Source organism: Macaca thibetana, chromosome 7 (genome assembly GCF_024542745.1).
Source record: "Macaca thibetana thibetana isolate TM-01 chromosome 7, ASM2454274v1, whole genome shotgun sequence".
NCBI lineage: Eukaryota > Metazoa > Chordata > Mammalia > Primates > Cercopithecidae > Macaca > Macaca thibetana.
Window position 1 is genome coordinate 107,874,962 of NC_065584.1, and position 27,310 is coordinate 107,902,271.

The following is a 27,310-nucleotide window of genomic DNA, read 5'->3' on the forward strand; positions in this document are numbered from 1 at the left end:
CTTCCTGCTACCCTTCATGGACTCTTAGTACTGACAAAGGCAGTGGTGTGCCACCATGTGGCTCTTTCCAAAAAGCCTCTGTGATCTTCCAAAATCTTGGAATGGAAGAGTTGCAACAGATTGGCTAGGCTAACCCTGTCTGGTTCTTGAATGATTTCTCCATGCTCCCTGAGAAACCCCCAGCCTTGTTTCTTTCTTCTGCCCATTTCCACTCATGAATCTGCATGCTTGTCTCACTCCTACCTGGCATACTTCTTCTTGCAGGAATCCCCTCAAACCAAGCAGCTCATGACTTTGGTAACTTGATGGAGGGATCAAATCACAGCATTCCTCCACCATCCTCTGCTCTTATGCGCAAGCTTCACAACCTTCCTAAAAGCCCATACTCCTCACCATGCAAGCCTAGGGAACAATGCCCATTCTCTTGCTCCCAGTATTCCTCTTGGAGAGGCAAAGCTCTATCCAACCAATCTGCTTCCTCCAGTCCCTTTTGGAATTCTGTTGAATACATTTTTTTCATCTTGCAATTTAGGCTGGAAACCCTGGAAACATGCAGAGATGCCATATGCTAGCACAGTGAGTAACTCTAACTAAACTCCTATAACATCCCACACATCCATACTCACACACACCTTCCAGACCTGTGATCATGAGCTTGAGTATCCAGGAGCACAGTATTATTATAGAGGACTCATTTCCTAGTAGCTGTCTTTAAGAACACCCAAGCTGGACCAATAATTAGACAATGCCTAACTGGTAAAAAGTGCTACTTTTTTTTCTTCTCAGAACGAAGATGGCCAGAGAGTAAAATCGTATTTCCCCAAGGACATAAAAAGTACGTTCTCCAGGCAACCAACACTAGAACCAACAGCAATGACCCAACAGGAGAACCCCTGCCTCAAGGTCTGGGATTTTGACCTTTTCAGATTTGCTATGTGTGAGGCATGTGTAAGGAAAAGGATTTAGCTAAAAGACCATCTGTGTTTTTCACTTTGCAATATGTAAAATTATTTCTAGGCAATTGGCCAGCCTTTCTCTTCACCCTCAGTCTTCGGTGGTTCAACTTATTCTTTCCATATTGAAACACTTTTTAGAAAAATCCACTCCTGAGGAAGCCCACAGAGCTCGTATCTCAAATGTGCACCATTATTTGTGATAATATAGATATTGATTTCCAGTTTCAACACTATTGCCAATTTGGTAAATATTAATAGATATTAATAGTCTGCTATGAGTATTGGAATTGATTTTTTCATTGTTCTTTTTTCAAGACATAGTTTTCCATACACACCAACTTTGTTATGCATCAGTGCTTAATCAGGAGAACCTAATCTAAGTATTACAAGCTTGTAAAACTCTGCAGAAGGCCAAGGGATCAAGGGTAGAGTTAAGAAAATCAGAAATGCTAGAATCACAGGAAGCCGTTACTGATCATCTCAGCTCCTTGTAGCTCAAATATGGGTAAATCGCAGGACACAAAGAAACTCCTTTTTTTTTTTTTTTTTGAGATGGAATCTCGCTCTGTCACCCAGGCTAGAGTCCAGTGGCACAATCTCGGCTCATTGCAAGCTCCGCCTCCCGGGTTCACGCTATTCTCCTGCCTCAGCCTCCCAAGTACCTGGGACTACAGGTGCCTGCCACCACACCCAGCTAATTTTTTGTACTTTTAGTGAAGACAGGATTTCACGGTGTTAGCCAGGATGATATCAATCTCCTGACCTTGTGATCCGCCTGCCTCAGCCTCCCAAAGTACTGGGATTATAGGTGTGAGCCACTGCGCCTGGCCACAAAGAAACTCCTTTTAAACCTCATGTTGTACTCTGTCTATTATTCAGGAACAATAATGGCCATGTCATTTTCACCTTTTAAATCTTGAGCAGTGCCTCTCATTTGCATAGTGTATAATGCAGAATGTAACTACAGGTAGGGATTTTAAGACATGTAGTTTCTAGGCTTTCACCTCCTGAGATGCAAGAGAGAGCACAGAAGGGGAAAATAGTGTTGAGCTGCCAGTCAGCAATCCATCACGTTACTTATGACATCATTCTCTTACAGTATTTGTATATTTCTTCTCCTCTTTTAGACATAATACTAACATTGTTGTATACCCAAATATCCATTCATTGGACTTTCAACAAATATTTTCCCAGTGCTTACTCTTCCCAGGTCTGGGGATGCAGAGATGACCTCCTCCTTGAGAAGCTCACAGTCTGAAGAGGGAGGCAGTCATGTTAACAGATACTGTAAAGCACTGTGACAGGTTCCATAATAAAAAGATGACCAAAGTACAATGGTAGCGCTGAGGAAGGGGCCCTACCTCTCTCTAGAGAAGACAACTGAGTTTTCATGTAGGTCATGATGTTTGCTCTGGGAAGAGGAAGGAGGAAATTCCAGTCAGAGAAACCATGGTGTGTTGCATGTGGCATGGACATGAAGATCAAAAGAACTGTCTAAAATAAATTAATGAAAAACAAAAAGGATATGTGTGAGGCTGAAGCTATTGGTGAAGGTGAAGCCTTTGGAATAGTCAAACTCTTGGTTTATTGGGACTGCCTGCATTGTTCTGCCACCTCCTACATGCACACACACACAAACATATGCCCAAATATACAACCACACACATACACATTTTGGAATGTCCCAGCCCTTCAAAGGATCCTAAGCTTAGCATTTCAGAGACTCCTTTATTAATTCAACGAATATTGGTTGCATGACTAATATTTCACATACCCTGTCCTAGTGTTGAACAGGGTAATGTTTGTGGTCTTGACATTCCAGTAGGAGGGATGCATAAGAAACCAGTAAACAAATAAATATTTAAGATATTTCTCAGTGGTAAGGGCTATGAGATACACAGTGATGGGAGGAAGCCACTTTAGTGAAGACAATCAGGATGGGCCTTCTAAGAGGTTATATTTGAGCCCACACCTGAAGGATGAGGTGAAACCATTTGTGCAGAAAAATAAGAAAGAAGCAAAGACCATAAAATTGGAATAAGGTTAATGTGGCCTCAGAATGGCAATAAGATTCATGTGACTAGGATACAGTTGAGGGAGAGGGAGAGGGATATGAGATGAGGTTGGAGAGTGGCTGAGGACCAAATCGTTCAGAGCTTTGAGGTCCAAGGTAAAGACTCAAGAGTTTACTCCTAAACCATGGGAAGTCATTGAGGAGTCTTATATGGGAGTGATATGGCATGATCTGCTTTTCAAATGCATTTGTGTCAAAAAGCACTAAGTAGAAAACAAAAAAAAAATTATCAAATTGGACTGACTACATCAAAATTTTAAAGATCTGCTTATCAAAGACACCAGTAAGAATAATGAATACATAAGCCATAGACTGGGAAAAATATTGGCAGAACATATGTCTGAAGAACTTATATCTAGAATATATAAAGAACTTCTACAAGTTAACAATGAATATCCCTCACCCCCACCCCCTACACACACATACACAGTGGGCAACAGGCTTGAACAGACACTTCACAAAAGATGATATATAGATGGCATCAGGGAAATGGAAATTAAAACCTCAGTGACATACAATTTCATACCCAGCAGAGTAGCTAAAAACAAAAAGACTGACAATGCCAAATTAATTGGCAAGAATGTGAAGCAACTGAAACTCTCATGCATTGCTTAGTGTGTAAAATGTTTAGACCACCTTGGAAAAAGCTCCTAAAAAAGTTAAGCACGCACCTACCCTCAACCTAGCAGTTTCACTCACAGGTATTTACCTGATAAAAAAAGTGTTCACAAAAAGCTTTGTTCAAGAGTGTTCAACTTATTGATAATAGTCATTGACAGGAGAATAGATTAAAAACTATGGTATATTTATACAATGGGAACATTATTCAGCAATAGAAGAAAATGAAATGAACTACTGACATGCACAATGATATAAGTGAGTCTCAAAAACATTATGCTAAGCAATGTAAGAAACCAAAGGCTGGGCGTGGTGGCTCACACCTGTAATCCCAGCACTTTGGGAGGTCGAAGCCAGTGGGTCACGAGGTCAGGGATTTGAGACCATCCTGGCTAACATGATGAAACCCTATCTCTACTGAAAATACAAAAATTAGCCGGGCGCAGTGGTGCATACCTGTAATCCCAGCTTCTCAGGAGGCTGAGGCAGGAGAATCGCTTGAACCTGGGGAGGCAGAGGCTGCACTGAGCTGAGATCACGGCACTGCACTCTAGCCTGGGTGACAGGGTGAGACTCCATCTCAAAAAAACAAAAAGAAAAAAATAAAACCAAATACACAAGAGTACGTATTATGTGAAGTTCAAGAGTAAGTAAAACTAATGTATAGATAGAAATGGACGAGTTGCTGCCTAAGAGGGGAGAGCAATTGATTGGAAAGAGGCAAGAGGGGGATGATGAAAATATTACATACCTTGCTTTGGATCATGGTTATATAAGTGCTTACAATTGTGAAACCTTGTAAAACTGCACACCTAAGATCTGATCACTTTATTGTATATGAATTATACCTCAATAAAAAAAAGCACACATTTTAAAAGAAATGCATATGTCCTGCCTTGAACTGCCAAGGTATCTTTGTGAAATGTGGCGTAACAGTCAGACATACTTGGGATCCAGTCTAGCAAACAAGTGACAGGCCTTGGGCAAGTTACTTTGTTTCATTCAGTTTCTGCCTCTGCAAATAAAAATATCAACTTCACAAGATGATCTTGAAAATTAAATGAAAAATTGATTATAAAGTGTCTAACTCAGTACCTGTCACCTGGGAGGTTCTCAGTAAACATATCTACTTTGAAAAAATTATTTTTAAATAAACTGTAATCCTGAGTGTCCAACTAAAAATATATTTTACATTTTTGCTTTGCAAATGTTGCCATGTGCAATTTAAAACGAACTTCAAAAATTAGAAGGAAAAACTTGAAAACAAGTGAGAGAGATGTGAGAGAGCCTGTGGACACAGGCTATGTGAGAGGCCTGTGGACACAGCTGGTAGCTATCAATTACTTGCAATTATTACAGGAAAATCTGGCACCTTCTGTGATCACACACAAATCCATCATCATCATGTCCTACCTCATCTTTTGCTGAGTGTCAGCAGGGAAGGGAAAGGCTGTTTGGAATAGGGACCAAAATTTTTAAAAAGCTGGGATTACTGGAGGTGGTCAGCTTCTACTCTTATAAAGGAAACTCCTATGTTTATCTCTTCAGATGTCTCTGTGATAAATTGTTTATGCAGTTACAGGATCAATCTGAAGTTTAGATTAAGCATTAATGGAAAAATAAGAACAGAACTCAAATGCATCTTTAACCTTACTGCTTAATCCCTAGTCCCTGTTCCTCCTGCTAAATCATCTTTCGTTTCTCTGCCTGATCCACTTTTGAGAAATTGAAGCCATTAGGGCGTCCCCTAGAGAGGCCCTCCTGTCTTGTCCTGTTGGCTGTGGTTAGAGAATGCTGAGGAGGCAGCCCACTGCTGAGAGTGCCTTCTCTCTCTCTGGGATTTTTCTGGCAGACCCAGCTGGCTGATGATAGTCCCTCTCCAGGCTGTGATCCAAGGACCCCATTCTGGCCGCCATTCTCACCAGTTATTACAGTACATTAGTTGAGGGAAAATAAGATTTAGAGGACTCCCTTGCACTATGAGATGGCTTTCTCTCCATATGCTACCTAAAGAACCAGACTTAAAGAACCGAAAAACATCTCATGGTGGTTTTTGGCTGTGTCCTCTCCAGCTCATCATCATTTCCCTTTTGGGGCTGTCATGATATTTTGTTTTCTTTCTGCAGAGCCTTTTTGGGAGCCTGGTAACTGGTCACGTTGTTCTGCCACCTGTGGTCATTTGGGAGCCCGTATTCAGAGACCCCAGTGTGTGATGGCCAATGGGCAGGAAGTGAGTGAGGCCTTGTGTGATCACCTCCAGAAGCCACTGGCTGGGTTTCAGCCCTGTAACATCTGGGACTGCCCAGCAAGGTAAGTGAAGTCACTCTTCGTATCTCACCAACACCAAGTTTTTGTTTGTTTTGAAAGGTGCAGTTATTTGGATATAATAATTCAATAGTGAAGAATTTTTTTTATCACTTACTGTATACTAGGCATCCTGCTAAGTGCTTTACATGGATCACAATGGCCTGGGAGGTAGATGTTGTTAATTTCCTGTTTCATAGATGGGGAAACTCCCCTAGGCCATACAGTTATTAGGACCAGAATTCAAACTGCGATAGTCTGAGTTTAGAGCCCCTGCTTTCAATCACTACCCAGATCTACTTCCTGCACACACAGTCCTATCAGTTCCTTAAGACTTTACTGAGGCTAATTTCTTGGGTTTACTTAGGTGATAATTCAGTGGGCCAGAATCACCAGAGGCACTAGTTAAAAACACAGTTCTCTAGATGTGACTTCTGGAGGTGAAACCGTTAATAAGCTTTCTAAGCAATAGATGATACAAATTAGTAATTTTTAAATGTACAAAATCCAATGCATGGTCTCCAGCAAACATACTCCATCCCCAGTATTTCAGATCTTTATGACTACATCCTAGACTCCCCTCTTTCTCTCACTTCCATCTATTCTTATCCATTTCCACTGTTACCACTAAAATCCAAGCCATAATTGTTTCTTACATGGACTACTCCAGGAGTCTCCTGGTTCTCATCTCCCTCCCTGGAGTACTTTGTCCACTCTCTAAGAATACAGATATTTGAAACAAATTCATCATGATGGTTCTCTGCTTACAACCCTTCACATTTCTCTTAGGACAAATGCCAAAATTCCCAGCACTGGGGTTGTGACTATCTTGTACATCTTTTTATCTCATGTTTGAAATAGTGCCTAGCAATAGTAGGTGCTCAGTAGATATTTGCTGACTGACTGAGTAAATGAGTGGAGGAATTGAACTCCCTTCATATTTGGGCCTTGGGCTGTCTCTTTTATCACTTGTCTCTCCCACACTGGTTATTTGATCTCCTTCCATGCTGGTCTTTTTTTTTTTTTTTTTTTTTTTTTTTTTTTTTTTGTCCCTTAGATGTGCTATTCTGTTTCCTGACTCAGAGCCTTTGTGCATACTGCTCCCTCTGCCTAGGACACTGTCCCCTCTCTCTTCACTTAATCATTTCTGTTCATCTATATACACCTCAATACATGTTCAGGGAAACCATCCCTGAGCTTAGCCCTCCAAAGTAAATCAGCCTTATGCTATATGATTTTTATACTTCCTTATCATTCTTCATAATTCTTACCACAGTTGTCTGACTTGCTCTCCCACTAGACCGTAAATCCTATGGGGAGTAAATCCACAGATGTTTTGCTCAACAATTTATTCCTAGCACTTGGCATAATGTCTGCTCATCATATATTCCCTGTAAATATCGATGAAATCAATCAATGAATGATTACAACACAGTCCCTAGCAGATAGTTGACCAAATAGTACCAAAATCCACAGTAAAAAAAAAAAAAATTAACAAATAAAGAAGCATTTGTTAAGTACAAACCAGTGAGGAAGATACTATCATTTTACTGAGAGAAACTGGAGGAATGTTTAATATTATACAGCTCACTACCCTTGGGCAGATATCCACACTAGATCCAGTCACCTGTGCCTTGGAGGAGACTGGGAGGCAGGGTCACAGTGTAAAGCAAAATGGGTGCCTTGGGACATATTCTTAGGAGGGCTATCAATATTGCAGGCACCCTAACTGATAGGTCTTCCAGTACTCTTTGTAATTCTCAAAAGGAAGATCTCATGCTAAGGTCATCCCTCAGAAAGCAGCAAACTCATGCTTCAGTAACTTGGAGTAACCTGATTGAGAAAGCTGTTTTATGGCATTTCTTGATTTTCAAAACATGGAGAGAATCCACATTGGGAAGTTTGTCAGCAGTCTTGTTTCTCAAATATTCTAAAGTCTTTGCACACTCCTAGAATAAACAGTTGCACACTTTCATACCTAGAAGAGACCATAGAGATCATCTAATCCCAGATCCCGCTACAGCAAGGCTCCTCACCATTTCCGTGCCATACTTCCCTCTGGTGGTGTGGAGAAGCCTGTGGATACCCTCCTCAGCCTCCCAAAGTGCTGGGATTACAGGCGTGAGCCACCATGCCTGGCGATATATCAGATCTTTACAAATATTTCAGTGGCCGGGCGCAGTGGCTCATGCCTGTAATCTCAGCACTTTGGGAGGCCGAGGCAGGCAGATCACGAGGTCAGGAGATCGAGACCATACTGGCTAACATGGTGAAACCCCGTCTCTACTAAAAATACAAAAAAAAAAAAAAAAAAAAATCAGCCAGGCGAGATGGCGGGCGCCTGTAGTCCCAGCTACTCGGGAGGCTGAGGCGGGAGAATGGCGTAAACCCAGGAGGCAAAGGTTGCAGTGAGCCAAGATCACATCACTGCACTCCAGCCTGGGCGACAGAGCGAGACTCCATCTCAAACAAACAAACAAAAAAGATCTGATATAGCTTTGCTTCTCTATTAACACAAAAAATAACAAGATATAGTTGTGCTTTAATTTTAATATGATGATGAGTATAAATTATATTTTGAGATACCTATCATAATTGTAATGTGTAAATATCTATTATTTCTAATTATTTCTAATGGTAACAAAATCACAGGTACTATTAATGCTACTGTACTTGTGGCCTATGTTTCTATAATTGAAGGAAATATTAAATTTCAATTAGAGTTTAGTGACAATAAAAATGTATTTCTTTTTCCATCCAAGTATGTGGTTTCCTTGGATAACCATGGACATCAGGTTAGAAACCCCTGCTCTGCAGTCTCCCAACAACATCTTTGTCCCAACAGACAAAGCACTCAATATCTCAGAGGTGTCCAGCTCCAAGTTCAGTCTCCTATAATCATTAAAGCATGAACTTTAGAGTCAGATAAATCTAGAATTCAATCCCAGCTGTGGTGGCAGGTTAGTCATGTGGTTGTAGCTAAGTTATTCAATTCAGTGGACATCAGTTTCTTTTCTACAAGAATGAGAATAACATGAGAATTATACAAGCTAACATGTAAGTATCTTGCAGGGTGAACAACACTTAGATGCTGGAAATATATTTTCTTCATTTTAGTTTCACTGAATTGAACTCCACATTTTTGAAATTTCCTCCTAAATTTGCCCCAGCCTTACAACCTCTAGGGCCACACAAGTAACAGCTCTTCATAAACCTGAAGACAGCTGTACCCCATTCCTATAGTAGTCATCTCTATGTGATGACACTGTTGCACCCGAGTTAAAGAAGGTCTGAGAAAAAGGCTGGGAGTCATCTATGCTGCTTCCCATTCCCATACAGACATGTGACAGCCTAAGACAGCCATGGTGCTGGGATCAGCTTTTTCCTTTGATGAGACACCCCTCTAAGGTCTGGCATACCAGTCCTTACTAAAGTCCTGTAGTTTTTATTCCTAGGTGGTTCACAAGCATGTGGTCACAGTGCTCTGTGTCTTGCGGTGAAGGATACCACAGTCGGCAGGTGATGTGCAAGCAGACAAAAGCCAATGGAACTGTGCAGGTGGTGTCTCCAAGAGCGTGTGCCCCTAAAGACAGGCCTCTGGGAAGAAAACCATGTTTTGGTCATCCGTGTGTTCAGTGGGAACCAGGGAACCAGGTAAAGCTAACACATCTAGTATGTGGACAGCACTATCTAGAATAATCACCTTGTTTCCAATAAACTACTTTTGGGGCAGGGGGGCAGGAATCTGATCGGTCTCTGAAATAAATGTATGTCTTTGACCTCAAGGTTTACATTTAGAAATCATAGTATCTCTGTCTTCCAGTACAAAAGTGAACCAAGTTTGGGTTCTTTGAATGCAATGATGCCATAACAGAAGCTCCAAGGTGTAGACCAGTTTAGGGCAGTAAGAATAAAAGCAGCCTTCAGGAAAATGAGAAGGGGAACATTAGTGGGATCTACACAAGTCTCAGAATCTTCGTCCCAAATGCCACCTTTAATAATGTTATAATAAAAATACTTAGGAAAATGTTTAATGTGTAGGAATCCATAAATAAAAATGTAACACATTATTGAAACACATAAAAGTTGAACAAATAAAAAACTTATTATACTCCTGAATGGAAAATCTCAGTACTACGAAGACGTCGATTTCTTTAAATGAATTTATGCATGTAATACAATTCCAATTAACATCGCAGTAGAACTTTTTTTGTGGAATTAAAGAGAATTCTGACATTCACATGGAAGATAATATGACAATAAAGACAATAAATTTTTATTTTAAAAAAGTTTTGGAGGTATAGAGAGACTTTCCTCATCCTATGTCACAGCATGATGCAAAACTGTCATAAGTAAAATAGTACAGCATAAGTGCAGAAGAGACACAGTTTATATTGTATAATCAGAGCACAGAAACGGACCAGATTGACTTTAACATTTAAAGGCAGTTAATCGTAGGAGAAAACATTGTTTTAAAAATAGAAGATATAAAACTACAAAATATTTTTCAAAGAAACTAAAGAAGATCTAAATAAATGGAACGCTGTAAGACTTATTATTACTAGTAACACAATGCTCCTGAAATTTATCTACAAATTCAATGTGATTTCTATCAAAATTTCATCTGGTTTCTTCACAGAAGTTGACAAACTGATCCTAAAATTCATGTGGAAATAGAAGAGACTGAATAACCAAAACAAATTTGAAAAGGAACAAAGTTGCAGGAATCAGACTTCCTGACTTGAAAACTTACCAAAAAGCTACAGTAATCAGGATAGTATGGTACTGACATAGGATGGACATATAGATCAATGAAATTGAGTCCAGAGATAAACTCTTATATATATATATATATGTTTATATCAATATATGTGTGTGTGTGTATATATATATAAATTGATTTTCTGTAAGGTTGAGAAACCATTCAATGGGGGAAGAATAGTCTTTTAAACAAGAATGCAGAACAACTTCCAAAAAAGGAAGTTGGACCCTTTACACCACATACAAAAAAATAACTTAAAATGAATCAGAGAGCTAAATTTAAGAGCTCAAACTATGAAACTATTGGAAGAAAACATAGGTGTAAATTTTCATGGCTTGGATTAGGAAATGGCTTCTTAGATATAACAACAAAAGCATAAGCAACAAAAACAAAAATAGGTAAATTGGATTGCATCAAAATTAAAAACTTTTGTGCTGCAAAGGACACCATCAAGAAAGTAAACAGACAACCCATAGAATGGGAGAAAATGATTAAAAACTGTATATCAAAAAGGAGCTTATCTCTAAAATATGTAAAGAATACTTACAACTCAATAATAAAAACACAAACTATCAGCAAGATATACAAATGGCCAATAAGGACACGAAGAGATGCTTTACATTAGTCATTAAAAAATGCAAATCAAAACCACAATAAGATACAATTTTAGGCTCACTGGGATGGCATTAGTCAAAAAGCGATAGTGACAAATGTCAGTGAGGACGTGGAGAAATTGGAAGCTTCATGCTGCTGATGGGAATGTAAAATGGTACAGACACTTTGGAAAACACCCTGGCAGTTCCTCAAAATGTTAGATTAGATCTACTATGTGACCCAGAAATTCCACCCCTACATATGTATCCAAAAGAAATGAAACATTCAGGATCTATATCCTAGGGCAAAAAAATACAAATAAGAAATGGAGATGTGTGGTATTATTTCTGAGGACTCTGTTCTGTTCCATTGGTCTATATCTCTGTTTTGGTACCAGTACCATGCTGTTTTGGTTACTGTAGCCTTGTAGTATAGTTTGAAGACAGGTAGCGTGATGCCTCCAGCTTTGTTCTTTTGACTTAGGATTGTCTTGGAGATGCGGGCTCTTTTTTGGTTCCATATGAACTTTAAAGCAGTTTTTTCCAATTCTGTGAAGAAACTCATTGGTCGCTTGATGGGGATGGCATTGAATCTATAAATTACCTTGGGCAGTATGGCCATTTTCACGATATTGATTCTTCCTATCCATGAGCATGGTATGTTCTTCCATTTGTTTGTGTCCTATTTATTTCACTGAGCAGTGGTTTGTAGTTCTCCTTGAAGAGGTCCTTTACATCCCTTGTAAGTTGGATTCCTAGGTATTTGATTCTCTTTGAAGCAATTGTGAATGGAAGTTCATTCCTGATTTGGCTCTCTGTTTGTCTGTTACTGGTGTATAAGAATGCTTGTGATTTTTGCACATTAATTTTGTATCCTGAGACTTTGCTGAAGTTGCTTACCAGCTTAAGGAGATTTTGGGCTGAGACAATGGGGTTTTCTAAATATACAATCTGCATTAAACATACAGTCTAAAAATTCTCTTTATTTTGTTGTGTCTCTGCCAGGCTCATCTGCAAACAGGGACAATTTGACTTCTTCTTTTCCTAACTGAATACCCTTGATTTCTTTCTCTTGCCTGATTTCCCTAGCCAGAACTTCCAACACTATGTTGAATAGGAGTGGTGAGAGAGGGCATCCCTGTCTTGTGCCAGTTTTCAAAGGGAATTTTTCCAGTTTTTGCCCATTCAGTATGATATTGGCTGTGGGTTTGTCATAAATAGCTGTTATTATTTTGAGGTACGTTCCATCAATACCGAATTTATTGAGCGTTTTTAGCATGAAGGGCTGTTGAATTTTGTCAAAAGCCTTTTCTGCATCAATTGAGATAATCATGTGGTTCTTGTCTTTGGTTCTGTTTATATGCTGGATTATGTTTATTGATTTGCGAATGTTGAACCAGCCTTGCATCCCAGGGATGAAGCCCACTTGATCATGGTGGATAAGCTTTTTGATGTGTTGCTGAATCCGGATTGCCAGTATTTTATTGAGGAGTTTTGCATCGATGTTCATCAGGGATATTGGTCTAAAATTCTCTTTTTTTGTTGTGTCTCTGCCAGGCTTTGGTATCAGGATGATGTTGGCCTCATAAAATGAGTTAGGGAGGATTCCCTCTTTTTTGATATAATTGATTGGAATAGTTTCAGAAGGAATGGTACCAGCTCCTCCTTGTACCTCTGTAGAATTCAGCTGTGAATCCATCTGGTCCTGGACTTTTTTTGGTTGGTAGGCTATTAATTGTTGCCTCAATTTCAGAGCCTGCTATTGGTCTATTCAGGGATTCAACTTCTTCCTGGTTTAGTCTTGGAAGAGTGTAAGTGTCCAGGAAATTATCCATTTCTTCTAGATTTTCCAGTTTATTTGCGTAGAGGTGTTTATAGTATTCTCTGATGGTAGTTTGTATTTCTGTGGGGGTCGGTGGTGATATCCCCTTTATCATTTTTAATTGCGTTGATTTGATTCTTCTCTCTTTTCTTCTTTATTAGTCTTGCTAGTGGTCTGTCAATTTTGTTGATCTTTTCAAAAAACCAACTCCTGGATTCATTGATTTTTTGGAGGGTTTTTTGTGTCTCTATCTCCTTCAGTTCTGCTCTGATCGTAGTTATTTCTAGCCTTCTGCTAGCTTTTGAATGTGTTTGCTCTTGCTTCTCTAGTTCTTTTAATTGTGATGTTAGAGTGTCAATTTTAGATCTTTCCTGCTTTCTCTTGTAGGCATTTAGTGCTATAAATTTCCCTCTACACACTGCTTTAAATATGTCCCAGAGATTCTGGTATGTTGTATCTTTGTTCTCATTGGTTTCAAAGAACATCTTTATTTATGCCTTCATTTCGTTATGTACCCAGTAGTCATTCAGGAGCAGGTTGTTCAGTTTCCATGTAGTTGGGCAGTTTTGATTGAGTTTCTTAGTCCTGAGTTCTAGTTTGATTGCACTGTGGTCTGAGAGACAGTTTGTTATAATTTTTGTTCTTGTACATTTGCTGAGGAGTGCTTTACTTCCAATTACGTGGTCGATTTTGGAGTAAGTACGATGTGGTGCTGAGAAGAACGTATATTCTGTTGATTTGGGGTGGAGAGTTCTATAGATGTCTATTAGGTCTGCTTGCTGCAGAGATGAGTTCAATTCCTGGATATCCTTGTTAACTTTCTGTCTCGTTGATCTGTCTAATGTTGACAGTGGAGTGTTGAAGTCTCCCATTATTATTGTATGGGAGTCTAAGTCTCTTTGTAAGTCTCTAAGGACTTGCTTTATGAATCTGGGTGCTCCTGTATTGGGTGCATATATATTTAGGATAGTTAGCTCTTCCTGTTGAATTGATCCCTTTACCATTATGTAATGGCCTTCTTTGTCTCTTTTGATATTTGATGGTTTAAAGTCTGTTTTATCAGACACTAGTATTGCAACCCCCGCTTTTTTTTGTTCTCCATTTGCTTGGTAAATCTTCCTCCATCCCTTTATTTTGAGCCTATGTATGTCTCTGCATGTGAGATGGGTCTCCTGAATACAGCAGACTGATGGGTCTTGACTCTTTATCCAGTTTGCCAGTCTCTGTCTTTTAATTGGAGCATTTAGTCCTTTTACATTTAAGGTTAAGATTGTTATGTGTGAACTTGATCCTGCCATTATGATATTAACTGGTTATTTTGCTCATTAGTTGATGCAGTTTCTTCCTAGCCTCGATGGTCTTTACATTTTGGCATGTTTTTGCAATGGCTGGTACTGGTTGTTCCTTTCCGTGTTGAGTGCTTCCTTCAGGGTCTCTCGTAAGGCAGGCCTAGTGGTGACAAAATCTCTAAGCATTTGCTTATCTGTAAAGGATTTTATTTCTCCTTCACTTATGAAACTTAGTTTGGCTGGATATGATATTCTGGGTTTAAAATTCTTTTCTTTAAGAATGTTGAATATTGGCCCCCACTCTCTTCTGGCTTGGAGAGTTTCTGCTGAGAGATCTGCTGTTAGTCTGATGGGCTTCCCTTTGTGGGTAATCCGACCTTTCTCTCTGGCTGCCCTTAAGATTTTTTCCTTCATTTCAACTTTGGTGAATCTGGCAATTATGTGTCTTGGAGTTGCTCTTCTCGAGGAGTATCTTTGTGGTGTTTTCTCTATTTCCTGGATTTGAATGTTGGCCTGCCCTACTAGGTTGGGGGAAGTTCTCCTGGATGATATCCTGAAGAGTGTTTTCCAACTTGGTTCCATTTTCCCCCTCACTTTCAGGCACCCCAATCAGATGTAGATTTGGTCTTTTTACATAATCCCATACTTCTTGCAGGCTTTGTTCATTTCTTTTTCTTTTTTTTTGTTTTGGTTTCTCTTCTCGCTTCATTTCATTCATTTGATCCTCAATCACTGATACTCTTTCTTCCAGTTGATCGAGTCGGTTACTGAAGCTTGTGCATTTGTCACGTATTTCTCGTGTCATGGTTTTCATCTCTTTCATTCGTTTATGACCTTCTCTGCATTAATTACTCTAGCCATCAATTCTTCCACTTTTTTTTCAAGATTTTTAGTTTCTTTGCGCTGGGTACGTAATTCCTCCTTTAGCTCTGAGAAATTTGATCGACTGAAGCCTTCTTCTCTCATCTCGTCAAAGTCATTCTCCGTCCAGCTTTGATCCGTTGCTGGCGATGAGCTGCGCTCCTTTGCCGGGGGAGATGCGCTCTTATTTTTTGAATTTCCAGCTTTTCTGCCCTGCTTTTTCCCCATCTTTGTGGTTTTATCTGCCTCTGGTCTTTGATGATGGTGATGTACTGATGGGGTTTTGGTGTAGGTGTCCTTCCTGTTTGATAGTTTTCCTTCTAACAGTCAGGACCCTCAGCTGTAGGTCTGTTGGAGATTGCTTGAGGTCCACTCCAGACCCTGTTTGCCTGGGTGTCAGCAGCAGAGGCTGCAGAAGATAGAATATTGCTGAACAGCGAGTGTACCTGTCTGATTCTTGCTTTGGAAGCTTCCTCTCAGGGGTGTACTCCTCCCTGTGAGGTGTGGGGTGTCAGACTGCCCCTAGTGGGGGATGTCTCCCAGTTAGGCTCCTCAGGGGTCAGGGACCCACTTGAGCAGGGAGTCTGTCCCTTCTCAGATCTCAACCTCCGTGTTGGGAGATCCACTGCTCTCTTCAAAGCTGTCAGACAGAGTCGTTTGCGTCTGCAGTATTGTCTGCTGCGTTTGTTTAGTTTACTGTGCCCTGTCCCCAGAGGTGGAGTCTACAGAGACAGGCAGGTTTCCTTGAGCTGCTGTGAGCTCCACCCAGTTCGAGCTTCCCAGCAGCTTTGTTTACCTACTTAAGCCTCAGCAATGGCGGGCGCCCCTCCCCCAGCCTCGCTGCTGTCTTGCCGGTAGATCACAGACTGCTGCGCTAGCAATGAGGGAGGCTCCGTGGGTGTGGGACCCTCCCGGCCAGGTGTGGGATATGATCTCCTGGTGTGCCTGTTTGCTTAAAGCGCAGTATTGGGGTGGGAGTTACCCGATTTTCCAGGTGTTGTGTGTCTCAGTTCCCCTGGCTAGGAAAAGGGACTCCCTTCCCCCTTGCGCTTCCCAGGTGAGGCAATGCCTCCCCCTGCTTCAGCTCTCGCTGGTCGGGCTGCAGCAGCTGACCAGCACCGATTGTCTGGCACTCCCCAGTGAGATGAACCCAGTACCTCAGTTGAAAATGCAGAAATCACCGGTCTTCTGTGTCGCTCGCGCTGGGAGTTGGAGACTGGAGCTGCTCCTATTCGGCCATCTTGCTCCGCCCCCGAAGTTTCTGACTTGGATGCTCTTAAAAGCATTCAGTTTTATGCATTCACAAAGAGATGATTTGGAATTGGAACTTTTGTTTGAAAGGGAAGCAGAGCCTAAAAGTTTGGAAAATTTGCAGCCCAATGGATGTGATGGAAAATAAAAATGCATTTTCTGAGGAGAAATTCAAGCTGGCTGCAAAAATTTGCATACGGAATGAGGAGCAAAATGTTCGTTGCCAAGACAATGGCGGAAAATGTCTCCAGGGCACATCAGTGGTCTTCACAGCAGCCCCTCCCATCACAGACTCTGAGGCATAGGAAAAAAAGGTAGTTTCCTGGGCTGAGCCCAGGGCTTTGCTGCTTTGTGTAGTCTGAGGTCTTGGTGTCCTGTGTCTTAGCCATGACTAAAGGAGCCAACATACAACTCAGGCCATTGCTTCAGAGGGTGCAAGCCCCAACCCTTGGCAGCTTAACATGGTGTTGGGCCTGCAGGTGCACAGAAGTCAAGAATTGAGGTTTGAGAACCTCTGCCTAGATTTTAGAGGAATGCATGGAAAAGCCTAGATGTCCAGACAGAAGTTTGTTGCAGGGGTAGAGCCCTCATAAAGAACCTCTGTTAGAGCAGTGCAGAAGGGAAATGTGGGGTTGGAGCCTCCACACAGAGTCCCCTCTGGGGCATTGCCTAGTGAGAAGAGGACCCCCATCCTCTCGACCCCAGAATGGTAGATCCACCGACAGCTTGCTCTGTGTGCCTGGAAAAACCACAGTCACTTAACTCCAGCCCATGAAAGCAGCTGGGAGTGAGGACTGTACCTTGCAAAGCCACAGAGGAGAAGCTGCCTAAGGCCATGGGAGCCCACCTCTTGCATCAGCATGAAGGAAGACATGGGGTCATGTCTGGATGTGAGACATGGGGTCAAAGGAGATCATATTGGAACTTTAAGATTTGACTGTCCCATTGGATTTTGGCCTTGTATGGGGCCTATAGTCCCATATTTTGGCCATCGTCTCCCATTTGGAATGGGTGTATTTACCCACTGTCTGTACTTCCATTGTATCTAGGAGGTAACTAACTTACTTTTGATGTTACAGGCTCATAGGCAGAAGAGACTTGCCTTGTTTCAGATGAGGCTTTGGACTTGGACTTTTGGGTTAATGCTGGAATGAATTAAGACTTTGGGGGACTGTTGGGAAGGCATGAATGGTTTTGAAATGTGAAAGGGACATGAGATTTGGGAGGGGCCATGGGCAGAATGATATGGTTAGGCTTTTTGTCCTCACCCAAACTCATCTTGAATTTTGATCCCCACAATCCTCACATGTCAAGGGAGAGACCAGGTGGAGGCAGTTGGATCATGGCGACAGTTTCTCTCATGATATTCTCATGACAGTGAGTGAATTCTCACAAGATCTGATTGTTTTATAAAGGGGTTCTTCTCCCTTCATTTGGCACTTCTCCTTGCCGCTTGTGAAGAAGGTGTCTTGCTTCCCCTTCACCTTCTGATGTGATTATAAGTTTTCTGAGGCCTCCCCAGCCACGCTGAACTGTGAGTCAATTAAACTTCTTTTCTTTGTAAATTACCCAGTCTTGGGTATGTCTTTATAGCAGTGTGAAAAGGGACTAATACAGAGGAGAAGGGAAACTTAGGCAGTATCTTCCTGACTCTGCAAAAGAGGTGTGTGGTCCACAGAGCTGTACCCTAATCTTCTTTAACTACCCCCCGGGGACAGTTGGTTACATTTCCCTTGTAACAGGTCTTCAGCTATCCTGCCTCAGTACATGATCTTAGTATACAGAGCATGCATGAGCTTGCAGGGTTTACACTACATTGTGCTTTTTTGTTCCAGTGTCCTGGACGTTGCATGGGCCATGCCGTGAGGATGCAGCAGCATCACACAGCTTGTCAACACAACGGCTCTGACTCCAACTGTGATGACAGAAGGAGGTAGGGGCCCCACCGCAAAGCAGCACACATTCTCTCCTGACTCAGGACAATGATTATAACTGCCTGAAAACGGAATCCTTTTTAGTTTCTACCAACTCTCATAATTGACAGTTTTCTATTGTGATTTATTTAGTGTCATCTTCAATAGTATATATTATACTGAAATACTAGTTAATGTGCACTATCTATAATTACAAATTATTTGGATTTTAAACATAAAGGGACACCACTCTGTGTGGTAAAAGGGGAAAAAGGATATCATTGAGAAAAAGCAGATACTTCTCCCTCTACATAATAAGTTAATCAAGCCTAATAATATTCCATTTAGGCTTACAGATTAAATGTTCTTAATGCTTTTAATGAACTGCCTTATTTCTCTGTTTAGAAAATGTTTTTATTAGAATAATGTCACAGTGGTTAGCAGATAGTTAAGTAAACTTTAATCTTGTTGAGGAGGTTAAATAAGAATAGAGTTTGCTTCTCTCCTTTTATAAAAGTCTGAGCTGGTAGATGGTTTAGGGATAGAAGAGCTTTGTTCATGGGGTCATCCAGAGATCCAGATGCCCTCCATCTGGCAGCTCTACCATCCCAGAGAACAGCATGCCAGCCAGCAGAAAGTGGGGAGAGAGCCTACAAGGCACACTAATCAGGGGCTTGGGAGTTCTATTATATCACTCGCTTATTGTGTGACCCTGGACTGCCTAGCCACCTAATCTGCAAAGTGGGGTATTATCATCCATGTGAACTTATGGTTAGAAAGTTTTAATGATTTAGCTTGTGTGAAGCACCGAGGCAGCCTTGGTCATGGAAGATGCTCAATATCTACCTATTTCTTCCTCTTCCATGTCTTGAGTCTTGCTGGAGAAAATGAGATGACCTTGACAATTGGCTGGGTTACCATTTTGAGCCTTCAGTAAGGTTTGGCAATGTAGAGTCAGTTGCATTTCCTATTCCCCACAAAGTGATTTCAAGCCAAAACCATTCTCCTCAAATGGAAAATGTTTGGAACGGCTGCTCTCATTCTCAACAACCTAGTTTTCTAGTTTGCTGAAAAGATAGAGACCACACACAGACTGAGATGCATCATCCCAGATACTTTACTTTGCATTCACAAAGATATAACACAAATACATACATGGGTCACATATGTATTTTTCTGAAACTTGCTTTTTCTACCTAAGAATATATTATAGATTACTCCCATCAAGTAAAGATTAACTTTATTCTTTTGCATTTTGTACTTAATATTCTATTCTATTCTACTCAATATTCTATCTAAAGTTTGTACTTAATATTCTGTTGCTAGTGGACATTGGATGGTTTCAAACTTTTTGCTATTATAAACAAAGCTGCAGTAAATATCCTGGAACATATATCTTTGTGCACAAAGGGTAATATTTTTATAGGGCAGATTTTTAGATATGAAATTGAATTGGTAGGAATGCTCATTTTAATACTACCAAATTGCCATCAAAATTTCTATACCAGCAATATGTGAGAGTTGCTCCCTTTTCATCAACATGATATAGGTTTGCAGCCTTTGAAAATTTTTGCCAATCTGATGGATGAAAATTTATCTCATTGTAATTTGTACTTTCCTGATTACTTTTTTTATATGATTTTTTTATTCCTTATATTTTTTTTCTTGAACTCATCTTCATTTTTTCTTTTCTGCCACCATTACCCTTGGCCAAACCACCATCATCTCTCACCTGGTATACAGTCACAGCTGTCCAGATGGTCCACCTTCATCCATCTATGCTACTTTCCAACCCAGTCTCCACAGTACAGCCACAGTGAGTTTTCCCAAATGCAAATCTGATCCTACCACCACCACCAACCATCTCCCTGTTAGACTAAAATTACTTTAGAGGCTTTACTTGCTCTTAGGAAGATTGACCAAATCCTCAGTGTGGCCTATAAAATACCACATGCGTGGCTGGACGTGGTGGCTCACATTTGTAATCCCAGTACTTTGGGAGGCTGAGGCAGGCAGATCACGAGGTCAGGAGTTCGAGACAGGCCTGGCCAACATGGTGAAACCCCATTTCTACTAAAAATACAAAATTAGCTGGGCAAGGTTGCACATGCCTGTAATCCCAGCTACTTGGGAGGCCGAGGCAGGAGAATTGCTTGAACCTGGGAGGTGGAGGCTGCAGTGAGCCAAGATCGTGCCACTGTACTCCAGCCTGGGCAACAGAGCAAGACTCTATCTCAAAAAAAAAAAAAAAAAAAAAAAAAACCACACGCTCAAGTCCTACTTTTCTTCACAGCCTCATCCATATCTCATGCTGTCTCACTCTTCATGTTCCAGCCACACTGTCCTTCTGTCAGTTCCTTAGATATGTCACATACTTTCCAATCAAAGGTAGCAAAAAATAAGAGGCAGAAAATACAGAAGATAGAGAGTGTAGAAGGAGCTATCAAGAGGCTCAAAATCTGATTAAACTGGGTTTCAGACCAAGAGATATGAAAATGAAATGAAAGGGTAGACTTTTTTTTAATAATGGAAGAAAAATCCTAGAGCTGGGGGTGAGTCACAGTTGTGGGGAGTCAAGTTACCATTCATTTTCTGTTTTATTTCTGTTTCCTCCAGGATTGGCTGTTCTATTTTTATAACCTGGTGCTTTTCTTTCATACTATTGTATTTTTTCCTCAGATGTCTGGTGGTTTATGGATGAGGGATAAAGTTGGTTAGTATAGAGAGCTGTCGAGGGTTTCTTCTGCAGTGTTTTAGCCCCCTTTTTCCCACAGACCTCTTCTGCTAGATTGGGTTATGACCGTGGGCTCTCTGTAGGTAGGTGAGGTGTTAGATCTCACTTTTGAGTGGGTGGACAGGGAGCAATGGAGACCCCCCATTTGCCATAGTAGGTCCTCAGGAAATGTCAGAGAGTGTTGTAGAGGGAGTAGCATTAGTGGCGTGGGTGGAGGATCAGTGGTGGGCAGGCAGTCTGCTAGTGTTTACTATACAACCCTGTAAAGGTTTTGGGAGCTGTGGCTTCCACTGAAAAGTTGTAGGGGGAATGGGAATTGTCAGGGTAGAGCTAGCCCAGACTTATGGCAAGGTGACAACATGAGGACCTACAGAATGCTGAGGACACAGAAAGTCAGTTTCTCAAAGTGGTGATTTCTAACCTCTGAAATCAGAATCACCTAGGAGATTTCTGTAAAATAAAGATTATTGGGACTCACCTCAGACAGTGAATCAGAACCTTCATGAGATTTCCTGGCCATCTACATCATTTTAAAGCTGTTTGCTTCTGCCTGCTTCTAATAATCAGGCAGGCTTGGGATCTACTGCCCTCAGAATCAGCAGTTCCATCTGGCTGATGGTGAAAGGAGTTACCTGAGGCAGAAGTGGAGCCAGACTGAATAGAAGTGAGAAATTGAAAAAAGCTAGTAGAAACAGGATTCCTTTATGATTTCTCACTCATGCTTCACATAGAAAAACACATGAACTCCAGTTATGTGCATAGTGTGGATGCCCATACTGCATTCACCTGGCTCAGGTGTCCCTGTCCTGAGTCCTGTCCCTGGCCAGGAGGAAGTTATGCCCTCTACTGGACAGACCTTGCTTTTTATTTATTATTATTTTTTTCTACTGTATACGTAGTGACCAGCCTCTGAGCTTTCCTGGGCTTCAGCTTCTGTGTTGGTCCATAGCTCCATGTGCCCCTCTCATTCTTTGTATTTAGAAAGCTCAGTAGTCCTGTCTGACTTCCCACTGGCCCTGCCTTTTCATCGAAGCAAAAGGGGCTGTTTTACAATCCTTTGGGCTGGAAACGAAAGTCAACTTGGAATGATTTATGCAAAGAGGGTGAGGGATTTATTAATAAGACAAGACCACCCAAAACTTGTGCACAATAATTTGGTATTCTTTTAAATATATTATTTGAATATTTGTTCAAGCTTCTTAAGTGGAAAGCTGATCTCTGTATAGGGATGGTTGAGGAGTACTCAGTCTCTTCTCTGTTGTTCAAAGTGACTCAGTTTTTGGTCCCTAAGATTCGTACCCACTGGGGAAAACAAAAGCAGCTAACAGGACACCCACCTCTTCCATAAACCATATAAACAGTTTGGCGGGACAGTACTGTGTTAAGTAAACCCTTTGATAGCGTCTCCCCCTACTGGCTAATCAAAGGATTGCTTCCAACTACAGGCAGTACTCTCAAGAGTTCTGGATATCACAAATTTCTCCATTTTGTTACATTTCATGTAAAACACTCCTTATGGATTTATGTGCCCTGATAAGGAACCTTTAATAGGATAACAAAAATGTCTCATAGAATCCAAAGGGAGAACAGGGAGCATGCAGTCAGACCTCAGGAAGGACTACAACTAAGAAATGGGAAGTCTTTTTTTTTTTCTCTTCTCTCATCTCTGCAGTTCTGTATGTTTCTGCTTCATTCTTTGCTCCTTATGAAAACTGTTTTTTTCTGTATTTCTGCCTGATGTGGCGAAATATCACCACCTACTACTCCAAGCTTCAGGTTTACATGCCTGGTTCCAGCAACCTCCAAATCCTAAGAGAAATACAGTTCTTCAACCAGCTCAAGTTAGGGCCTCTTCCAGTCATCTTTGGGACTGGGAAGACACTCTCAGGCAGTGCAAATATGTCTTCAGGAGCCCTGCCTTAGGGAACAAGGGCAGATACCCCAAAGTGGGTCCACTAAGTTGACTCTATCTTCTTTAGCAAATGTCTTTTCAAAAATCAGAGGGTATTATCTTTCCATTCTGTTTTAAAAGGCAAGGAAATCAGAGATAGATTCTTCTTCTCATATGCTCTTCGGTAGTTTCTAACTGCAAGTCTTGGTGTGACCTAAATGTAAAAAAGAGTACTTCTTTTAGCAGACTAGATTGCTCACATAGAAAGTCAACACACCACAGTATGTTTTGAGCACTTATAAATGGAAAATTGAAGTCTTGTGAATGAATTTGAGGTGGCTTATTGTAGATCATTATAGTAAATAATTCTTTTCCTTGCCAAAATTGATTTCTTCCATCTAGTCAGGATGTGTGTGCCCTGACTTGGTGTTGGAAGTCAGTGGAAACACATGGTTTGCTTGTCATGCCCTCTTCATCAGAGCACACCTAAGCAGGTGCGCTCCGCCCCAGGTGGTGGAGAATGTTGTTACTGTCGTTCTAGACTATCTGGCATAAAAGCAGAGGAATGTCTTGGTCTTAGACTCTCCATCCAACCTTTAATACATAGAATATAGAGTAAGGTAAAAGGCTTGGTCCCAGCAAAAAGTTACACCCTACCTCTCCTATTTTTTGTTTTTCTGTTTTGTTTTTCACTTCAGACCCGCCTTAAGAAGGAACTGCACATCAGGGGCCTGTGATGTGTGTTGGCACGCAGGCCCTTGGAAGCCCTGTACAGCAGCCTGTGGCAGGGGCCTCCAGTCTCGGAAAGTTGACTGTATCCACACAAGGAGTTGCAAACCTGTGGCTGAGAGACACTGTGTGCAGAAAAAGAAACCAGTTTCCTGGCGGCACTGTCTTGGGCCTTCCTGTGATAGTACGTACACCTCCCAGGTATCTCCACTGCCCCAGAGGCCTTGATGGCATCAGATCCTGATGACACCATCACTGCACCAGACCCTGCTAGTGATTACCTCATCAGTGTCCCATCTGAGGGGTTATTCAGAATGGATTTGGTAGCTTGGGACATCAGGAGATGAACTCCTCTATGTGGGTACAGCTCCATGTTCTCTAGAGAAAAAACAGTTAGATTAGTAGCATGCCGTCATCATCGCCTTTCTGACAAGCACTGGCAGTCTCTCTGCACACTTCTCTTCTGCCTGGTAGTCTTATGTACTAAGACAAAGATTCCATGGATGGGCTTGGATAGGTATGCCGTTGTCCTGAAATAATATGTAAAAATTAATTGTAGGTTTATTTTTCTAGGGAGCAGGTACATAGCTTTCATAAGTTTTTCAAGGAGTCCATGACCCTGCAAAAGTTAAGCATTGCTGCTCTGAGCACTCAAAGGAGCAGCATGGGCCAGAGGGACTGGGAGGGCCCAGAGAGCAGTGAGAGGTCACTTGGCTGAGCAGAAAGGGAGTCCAATGCGCTTCTGACTCCCTTGCCAAACAAAGGCCCTAACCCAAAGCTGGTTTCTTCACCTCACTCTGTGATCTCAATTTATGGCTTTTCATAACGTCAAATAATTTTTAATCAGGTCTCTAATACGCTATATGTTACAGATTTTTTTCTTTTTTGCAGGAGACTGCACAGACACAACTCACTACTGTATGTTTGTAAAACATCTTAATTTGTGTTCTCTAGACCTCTACAAACAAAGGTGCTGCCAGTCATGTCAAGAGGGATAAACCTTTGGAGGGGTCACGATGCTGCTGTGAAGATAAAAGTAGAATATAAAAGCTGTTTTCCCCATGTCGCAGATTCAAAAACATATATTTCTTAAAAGACTAGATTCTATGGATCAAACAGAGGTTGATGCAAAAACACCACTGTTAAGATTAAAGTGAAATTTTCCCATGGTAGTTTTATATTCCAATTTTTTAAAATGATGTATTCAAGGATGAACAAAAATACTATAGCATGCATGCCACTTCTCTTGGGACCTCATCATATCAGTTGAATCAAGAAATCACCAAGATTATGAACGCATCATCACGTGCTGCCTCTTTCCTGTGATTTGTAGACTAGCACAGAGTGGTACATCCTAAAAACCTGGGAAACACAGCAACTGATGACTTCCTCTTCTCTCAAATTGCAGGTTTTCAGCAGGTGTATAAGGTATTCGCATTTTAGAAGCTCTGGCCAGTAGTTGTTAAGATGTTGGTATTGATGGCATTTTCATAGATCCTTAAGTTTAGTCTGTGAAAAAGAGACCATCTGTCTGGATAGGCTGTCACACTGACTGACCCAAGGATTCATGGAGGCATGGCATCTTGTCCTTGCTTTTAGAACACCCACGGAAGAAAACACAGAGTAGATATTGCTGCCAGTTGTACAACTACAGAAATCTATCTATGACCAAATGAGGCATCTTGGAAGTCAAAGAAGAGGGGAAGTTAACCTTTTCTACTGATTTGGTAATATATTCAAAGCTTTCTTTCAAGAGCTGTGAATGATACTTTTTCTAAGCACTGTTCTATTGCATACAAACAGAAAACCAAAGCCTTATTAGACCTAATTCATGCATAAAGTAATATTCCTGAGGATTTTATTTTGGGAAATGTATAAGAAAGTAATCCAAATAAGAAACACGATAGTTGAAAATAATTTTCATAGTAAATAATTGTTTTGGGCTGATTTTTCAGTAAATCCAAGGTGAATTAGGTTAGAAGTTACACTAAGGACTAGGGGTTGGAGCCAGGATTTAGTTTAAGATTTGGGGGAAAGAGTAAGGGTTAGTTTCAGTTTTAGGATTAGAGCTAGAATTGGGTTAGGTGAGAAAGGAAGTTAAGGTTAAGGCTAGAGTTGGCTTTAAGGGTTAGGGTTAGGAACAGGTTGGGTCAGGGTTGGACTGGGTTTGACTGGGGCCAGTGCTGGTGTTAGTGATAGTGTCAGGATGGAGGTTAGGTTTGGAGTAAGTGTTGTTGCTGAAGTGGGTTCAGGCTAGAACTAAATTGAAAATTCTGAAGCTGATTTGCTTATGGGGTCTTCCCCATGTATACTACCAGTTGTGTCTTTAGATGGCATACAAGTCCAAATAAGTGGTCATACTTCTTTATTCAGGGTCTCAGCTGCCTGTACACCTGCTGCCTACATCTTCTTGGCAACAAAGTTACCTGCAGCAGGCTGTGCTGGGCCTAGTCCCTGGTCAGTAATAACTGAACAGTGCATTTTGGCTTTGGATGTGTCTGTGGACAAGCTTGCTGAGTTTCTCTACCATATTCTGAGCACACAGTCTCTTTTGTCCTAACTGCAGCCTCACTGACACTGGGATGAGCACTACTGTATGTGGAGGGTTTGGTGATTGGGAATGGATGCAGGACAGTGAGGAGGACACACCAGCCCATGAATTGTTAATCATCAATCACATTTGATTGTTGAAGGTTATTAAATTAAAAGAAAGATCATTTGTAACATACTCTTTGTATATATTTATTATATGAAAGGTGCAATATTTTATTTTGTACAGTATGTAATAAAGACATGGGACATATATTTTTCTTATTAACAAAATTTCTTATTAAATTGCTTCACTTTGTATTTAAAGTTAAAAGTTACTATTTTTCATTTGCTATTGTACTTTCATTGTTGTCATTCAGTTGACATTCCTGTGTACTGTATTTTACTACTGTTTTTATAACATGAGAGTTAATGTTTCTGTTTCATGATCCTTATGTAATTCAGAAATAAATTTACTTTGATTATTCAGTGGCATCCTTATAAATGTAGGCAGCTTATGTGTGCTATTTTTTGGTAGCCTGGGTTCTTGTCATTGTGGCTGCCCCTTTGTCAGTCTAAGAGCAACCCCAGTGGGTTTGATTCCCTGGACTGTCCTTTGGAGTGTGGATTACAAGACTCAGAGCAGATATCACAAAGATTCACTCTGATGCCCTCATTCTACTCATTTGCATAGTGTGAATCATATTTAAAAAAATCTCAAGAGCAGCAGAAGAAAGAAGTCCCAAGCAGACAACCTGAAACAGGTATTGAAGTAAGTGGTAGTTGGAAGAGCAAGAGGTACTAATAGCCTTTTAATTTTTTACAGACTTTTTTTAGAGCAGTTGTAATTTTGCAACAAAATTGATCGGAAGGTACAAAGATTTCCCATATATACCTCATGTCCCAACACATCCCCCATTATCAGCATCCCCCACCAGAATGGTACATTTGTTACAATTGATGAACCTCCATTGACACATCGTC

The 27,310-nt window shown here is 40.9% G+C and overlaps 1 protein-coding gene across 6 annotated transcripts in view; it reads left to right on the plus strand.

The window, feature by feature from the left end:
- The window catches only part of ADAMTSL3 (ADAMTS like 3), a 414,992-nt gene extending 388,181 nt beyond the window's left edge, over positions 1–26,811 (plus strand). Inside the window, exons 25-30 of one of the 6 annotated variants that reach the window (XM_050796105.1) lie at positions 787–903; positions 5,775–5,958; positions 9,408–9,606; positions 18,366–18,463; positions 23,767–23,998; positions 24,752–26,811. In XM_050796105.1, coding sequence (XP_050652062.1) covers positions 787–903; positions 5,775–5,958; positions 9,408–9,606; positions 18,366–18,463; positions 23,767–23,998; positions 24,752–24,844 — 923 coding nt within the window. In that variant the 3' untranslated portion in view covers positions 24,845–26,811. The other 5 variants (XM_050796106.1, XM_050796108.1, XM_050796107.1 and 2 more) reach the window with 5 other exon arrangements.
- The last annotated feature ends 499 nt before the right edge of the window (positions 26,812–27,310 follow it).